Here is a 6,295-nt window from a genome sequence, read left to right as displayed (position 1 = left end):
TTAAGCATAAAACTTAATTGACAAATGAAAAAAGGATTCTTTTTGTAAGGGCTTTTGAAAAATTAGTTAAAAATGATAAAATTATATTAGGGATGCACAATATTATCGGAACGTTATCAGAATCGGCCGATAATGGCTTAAAATGCAAACATGACGCATCTGTTGTGCGATAGTGGCAACAGTGACTAGCACCTGCAGTAGCAACAACAACTGCAGCTTCCCCGGGACCTAATGACCATCCATCTCCGCCTTTTATTTATTCAGGGGGCGCTGTTGGCCTACTTGTAATAAAATGAAAGTAAAATACACAAAATCAGAGTATGTTTTGATATTTAAAGGTCAGAAGCTATTGCTTACATGAATAAAAATCACAAAGATGACACTTGTAAATTAAATAATTTTATATGTGTACAGATTTATCTATTAATGTGTAATACATATACATTTTTTTCAAACAGATTATGAAAACCTAAATACAAGGAGCTCAGATTTTCAGAATTTTGACAACTCTTGCTTTAGACCATCAGCAAATGTTAAATCTACAATTAAAATGTTAAGGTTCCCACTGCATCTGTCTGGAATTTGTTTTTGATGATTTATAGCTATTTTCAAAGCTTTCAATGTACTCTCATTATCAAAGAACTTCATTATTGTTTATTGTTATTATTGTTTAATAATTTTTTTTTGTTAAAAACTAAACAAAATTATAAATAATTTGTTTATAATCTCTGCACAGGAGAGACTTGGTGTTTCCAAAGAAAAGGAAATATATTAGCATCGGCAATCGGCCAAAATGAGTTGAAAAATTGGCAAATATCCAATGGAATATCTGCAAAAATCCAATATCGTACAGTGAAACAAATTATTAAATCAAAAATGTTTTTGTTTAATTACTGTTATGCTTAGCGTGATCCCAGACTATTACATATTATATTACTAAAAAGATCAATTAAAACAGCTGTTTTTTTTTTCTGTTATCCTCAAAACAACTTTTGCAAGAACAAGTCATTTAAAGACGATTAGGCTAGATAAAGGGATAACAAAATGTTTTCAACGATGCTTTGTAGGCTGTTTATTTCATGTCACATTCACTTCAAATCTAATTTCTCAAACATATCAATATATTGATCTTTTACTCCAATATATTGATTCATAACACCAAAATGATATGATGAGAGCTGTAACAAAGAACGGAGAAAGAACAAGAACAAAAGAGAAAAGGGTTTAAGATGATCCCATACGGCAACATGAATTCCCCATGACCTGGCGCAATACTGAAAGGCAAATTACACATTTCTTAATGATACAAAATGAAAACAAAGCTAAAATGAATATGTTGTTTTCAGAAGTGACAGGAAGCAAATCTAGAGGGATAAATCAGTGCCTGTGGAATACACTGACAGTCTTTGGTGGGTGGTTTACCATAGTGTTTGCTATAGAACATTCTTAATAGGCACAGAACGCCCTCTCAGAATGATCGCCCATCAACACACAGACACTCCTGGAGGATCCAGATAAATACATCTGTGAACCCTCTCACTGAATGCACTCATTGTCCGCAAGCAGCAATAATGTGTCATGTATGAAGGCAATGGTAAGTGAAAGGAGGTCCTCCCACACGGCCTCCATCAATAGAGCTTACAAAAATAAAAAATAAATAAATAAAGTCAGTTCCCAGTCGTTTACTTGTACATCTTCTGATGAAAGCTAGTGAATGTTGATGTACAGTCCCGCAGTTTGTGCATACAGTCAGAGAGACATGGCTTGCCCCACTGGCATTTCACGAGTGTCATCTCCAGGGCACATGCTGTTTTTCAACCTGGGGCACCTAAGCAGTTCACAAGTCTCTGTTAAGTCTTAAGGGAGATGCTTTTCCACAAATGAACCCATGGAGATGCTTGAAGGCCACTAGGGTGATGTCTACACAAAAACAGCCACTGGCTGTCTAGAATGTTCACTAATAAAGCTGTTTTGAGCAACATACATGGTGTTTGGCGCTTGTTCCAAATTAAAAACAAACCAATGAAATGCTAGAAATGATTTTATCCCATTTTTTTAGGCAGAACAGAAAATTCTGATGATAATACTGGGCAAAACAGATTGAATACATTAATCCCACTGATTAATAATCTTTTATTTAGCTAAACAAATAATAAATTGTAAATTTTTCAAATCTCTTTCTGTATCCATAATTTATTAAATGTTAAGAATTTAAAAATATTAAAAATATAATTCTGATTATGACATAAGGATCAATACAAAATTGCTTTGACTTTTTTTTTTTTTTTAAGTGTAGAAACAACAAAGTGGCGTAGCAACTGTTAAACAGTAAGATGCCAAAGAGCAAAGACATTTTCTCCAAACAACATCTACAGTGGCAGAGTGGTGTATAGGTCACTGCTGTATTTAAGCCATTTCTACTCTATCCTGGGGCATCTGCTGGAAGAGACAGGAAGGAGAGAAGAAGCAAAGAGCAGCATACCTGAGTCTGGATGCGGTTGAGTCCTCTGAACCATAGGATCTGTCCTCTGCGCATCTCCATCTCAGCATGGTCAATTTCATCCGCACCTTCAGTTAGTACCTCCTCGGGGATGTCCTCTTTGGGGATGCCATGACCAGCCTCCTTCAAGAATTTGAGGCGGTGTGTGGGGACAGCAGAGATGAACTGGAGGATGAGAAAAAAAGTGGAATAGGGTCAAGTGATGGCAACTGTAACTCATCAAATAGTCATTAGCACAGCGGTTGAGATTATGAACGGCTTTCTGAGAACAAGATGCTGAGAATGTGGTGCATAAATGCAGAGTTTTAATGAAACCTTATGGCATTTGACCGCAAGATCTTTTTATGTTTAAAAGCAATAAGGCCTTTTAGCGGCTGAAAATTTTTCAGTACAAACTACACAGAACAAGCTTGTTTTATTAACTGAAAAAATGTTCCCCAATTTTGTGATTAAACCATTCACCAATACATTCATATATACTACTACTTGAGGTTAATAAACTGATCAAGTGACAGAAAATATTTTTTACATAAAAGATGTTACAAAAGATGTGTATTTCAAATAAATGCTGTTCTTTTTCAACTTTCTTTTCATCACAGAATCCTGAAACTAAAATGTATCACTGTTTCCACAAAAATGTTACGCAGCAAAACCTTTGAAAATAAGAAAATAAGAAATGTTTCTTGAGCACCAAAGCAGCATATTCTGAAGGATCATGTGACACCGAAGACTGAAGTAATGATGCTAAAAATTCAGCTTTGCCATCAAAGGAATAATTGATATTTTAAAAAATATTAAAAAAAGAAAATAGTTATTTTAAATTGTAATAATATTTTACAATTTTACTGTTTTTTGTATTTTTGATCAAATAATCAGCCTTGGTGAGCAGTACCTGTGTATATGTGGGCAGTAAATTCATTTCAAGTAAATCATATCTTTAGGATAATTCATTTGAATTAATTTAAATCACTGCATGTCATTTTATTTTTGTTTGATACTGAAATATTTAGTTAAATGCTGCTGTTAGTTAATTGTCTTAATTCCATTCTATAAACAAGAGTGTTTTATTAAACATATTTAAATTTATCATTTATCTCTTCAAGTTTAATTCGGTCACTGATTGAAATCCTTTTTTTTTGTGCCAGATGAATAACTGCTCTGATTGAAAATAAATTATGCAGTTTTATATTTCAGAAGACACCCATTTAATGTCATACATTTAATTTAAGCCACCCATGGCTTAAATGCAGATAGGTACTATTTATTAGTAACTTTTCTGGTAGCTAAACAATAATAATAATTTAACCTCTTTAAATAAGTAATTTAACCTCTTCAAATTGTAAAGTTACAGTTTCAAAGGAGCTTCCCAACACAGATACACATGCACATACACAAACACATGAAAGTCTCTATCACCTATAGTAGCTAAAAAATCTGTGCAATCCCCCCTGTAGGTGCCTCTGTTGATGCTGTTTGATATGAGAGATCACAGAGACAACTTAATACATAGTGGATAGAATGCACGCTGCTTCTCCTCCATGTCTAAGTTCTCAGCATCTGGTTTGTGAGGCTGCACGTGTGTATACGCACAAAAAAAAGCTTGCATGCACAAACACCAGCTGAGAAACCCAGTAGGAAATGGCTTATGTGTGATGCAACTGCCAGAAGGAGCAGACAGCTTGCAGCTCTAAAGGCTTTATCTGTACTTGATAACTTCCCCGGCCTTTTGATAACCTAACATGATACATCAGTCCTGCATATGGAGTTTTAAGTGTACCGTAAGCATGGATGTATGGAGGCAGAAGACCTTTCTTGTGCTGCCAGGTTGATGATAAAGCTCACAGCTCTCCGTCCTCTTTCTGAGCAGAACTTTGAGATGGTGGCAACCGCTCTGGAATTGTGCAGGAAGTAGCCATCTGCCAGGCTCCCTCGTTCCCTCCCACGGGTTTGAAATCGCACACAGCTTCACCTCCCCCTCCCCTGCCCTCCCAGTGGGATTGAAGAGAGAACTAAAGATGTTCCACATCACCTACGCATGTGCATTCTGCCGTGATGTTTTCATTATTTCACCGAGAAGCTTGTGAATCTCTCTTTCTCATCTGTAAATGTGCTCATGTAACTAACTAGTTGCTTTGCAGTTTTTTTTTTCCACTGAGGTACTGATTAGTGATGAACAACAACATTCTGTAAGGATTTGCCTTACCTGGCCCCAAAGCAGCTCACCAACTCCTATGAAGACACACCAGAGCCACTGATCGATGGTGAGGGCCGTGCAAGAGAACGGCTTCCCTCCAAACTGCACTATGATTATCTGTAACAAGGTGTATTCCATTAGTCCAGCAATAAGCCACGAGAGACTGAGTTACAGCAATTTCAACATGGTTAAGAGATGTTATTTGGATTAATTTAAACCTCTGTAGTTGTGGTGAAAATAGCTGTAATGTACAACCTCGGTTGTATTATTTTTTATAATACAGTGGTAACAGCTAGTTTTACTAGTTTTAAACACATCAGTGGCTGGTTGCATAAACTGCTCAGACTAGTCGTACAAGTTAGTAGTTTCAATGTTTCTTTAAGATTGGTCTTTTTTTTTTTTTTTTTTTAATAAAATAAAAATGGATCGGGCTAATTTGAATTAAAAAAGTAAGACTGATTGAACCCTTACTAATTGCTAGTCAGACTAGTCCAGTGTTTTTGCAACTGGCTGCAGATGTGTGCATAATATAATGCATCAAATGTCTGTATCGTGAGGGTGACAATCAGCAGGTTAAGCAGTTTACCTGACCATTTGTTGGGGACCTCTTTTTTTTTTTTTAGTTTCATCACCGATTTGTACCCTATTTGTGGAAAGAGTTTAACTGTAGCTAAGCAGCAACTCAGCACATTAATACACAATTCAGTCAACATGGAGCTTTTTCTTTCTACAACAGCTTTTGAACAAGCCAAAAACTATCCCATTTTATAAAGATTATATAGTCATATACTTAAAGACATTGTGAGAGATGCTTTTATTTTATGTAATGCACATTTTTACCTTTAATTTAATTTAATTTATACCTGCAGAGCAAAGGTTCCCAGAACAACGCAGCAGAAAATGGGGTTCCTGTAAATTCCCTCAAACACGTTCCTCTCTCCGTGGATTTTGCGGGCATTGATCTCATTGAAAAGCTGCATCATGACGAAGACGTTGAAGATTATGGTGTAGTGTTCGGATGGTGGGGAGTGCAGAGGGGAGTTGCGGCCGCTATCAATGTTAAAGATTTTTTCACCTTTGGGCATAGAAAAACGTTTTCCATAAATAAGTGAATTGAAAGATCAAGATCTGTTTAAAAAAAGTCATAGTGTTGTATGTCAGGAGGATGATCTCAATAAATACATGCTACTGTTGATTAAAAAAAATTACAGTCAAGTGTAATGTCCACTGAGACAGAGTATGTATTCAAACTTCGAAGAATGGGGTCTTCTGTGGAGCTGTTCCTTAACCCACGGGCACTGTAATCTTGTGATAAACTTGTCTAATCAGTTGGCAGCAGTACAACATGGGAACATTTACAGTGAACTCTCCTGAAGCACTGTGACATGCTTTAGGGCTTTAGGTAGTCTGTGATGTGATCTATTGCACTGTAGGGAGCAAAGACTGATTTAAAACCAGGATTTACAGATATGCTGCCTATTACTAGCAAGTTTTCACTGTGAAATTCTGAACTGGGATCGAGACTTTTAACTTAACACCTTTAACATGCAAGCCTAACGTGGAAAAAATACTCAACAACAAAAATACTATATACAGTATAT

General features: G+C 36.0%; 1 protein-coding gene and 1 long non-coding RNA gene across 4 annotated transcripts in view; one reads left to right on the top strand and one right to left on the bottom strand.

The window, feature by feature from the left end:
- The window catches only part of LOC107675831 (plasma membrane calcium-transporting ATPase 1-like), a 138,346-nt gene that overhangs the window by 15,722 nt on the left and 116,329 nt on the right, over positions 1 to 6,295 (bottom strand). For all 3 annotated transcript variants that reach the window (XM_016470304.1, XM_016470302.1, XM_016470303.1), the window contains exons 18-20: positions 5,558 to 5,769; positions 4,704 to 4,811; positions 2,483 to 2,665 (exon numbers count right to left, since the gene is read on the bottom strand). In XM_016470304.1, the coding sequence (XP_016325790.1) occupies positions 2,483 to 2,665; positions 4,704 to 4,811; positions 5,558 to 5,769 (503 nt within the window). The remainder of the gene's footprint in view (positions 1 to 2,482; positions 2,666 to 4,703; positions 4,812 to 5,557; positions 5,770 to 6,295) is intronic.
- The window catches only part of LOC107675832 (uncharacterized), a 12,467-nt gene continuing 8,485 nt past the window's right edge, over positions 2,314 to 6,295 (top strand). Inside the window, exon 1 of the long non-coding RNA XR_001632642.1 lies at positions 2,314 to 2,382. This is a non-coding gene — a long non-coding RNA (uncharacterized LOC107675832). The remainder of the gene's footprint in view (positions 2,383 to 6,295) is intronic.

Source organism: Sinocyclocheilus anshuiensis, unplaced genomic scaffold, assembly GCF_001515605.1.
Source record: "Sinocyclocheilus anshuiensis isolate Anshui unplaced genomic scaffold, SAMN03320099.WGS_v1.1 scaffold1640, whole genome shotgun sequence".
NCBI classification, from domain to species: domain Eukaryota; kingdom Metazoa; phylum Chordata; class Actinopteri; order Cypriniformes; family Cyprinidae; genus Sinocyclocheilus; species Sinocyclocheilus anshuiensis.
This window is presented reverse-complemented; position numbering and strand designations above follow the sequence as displayed.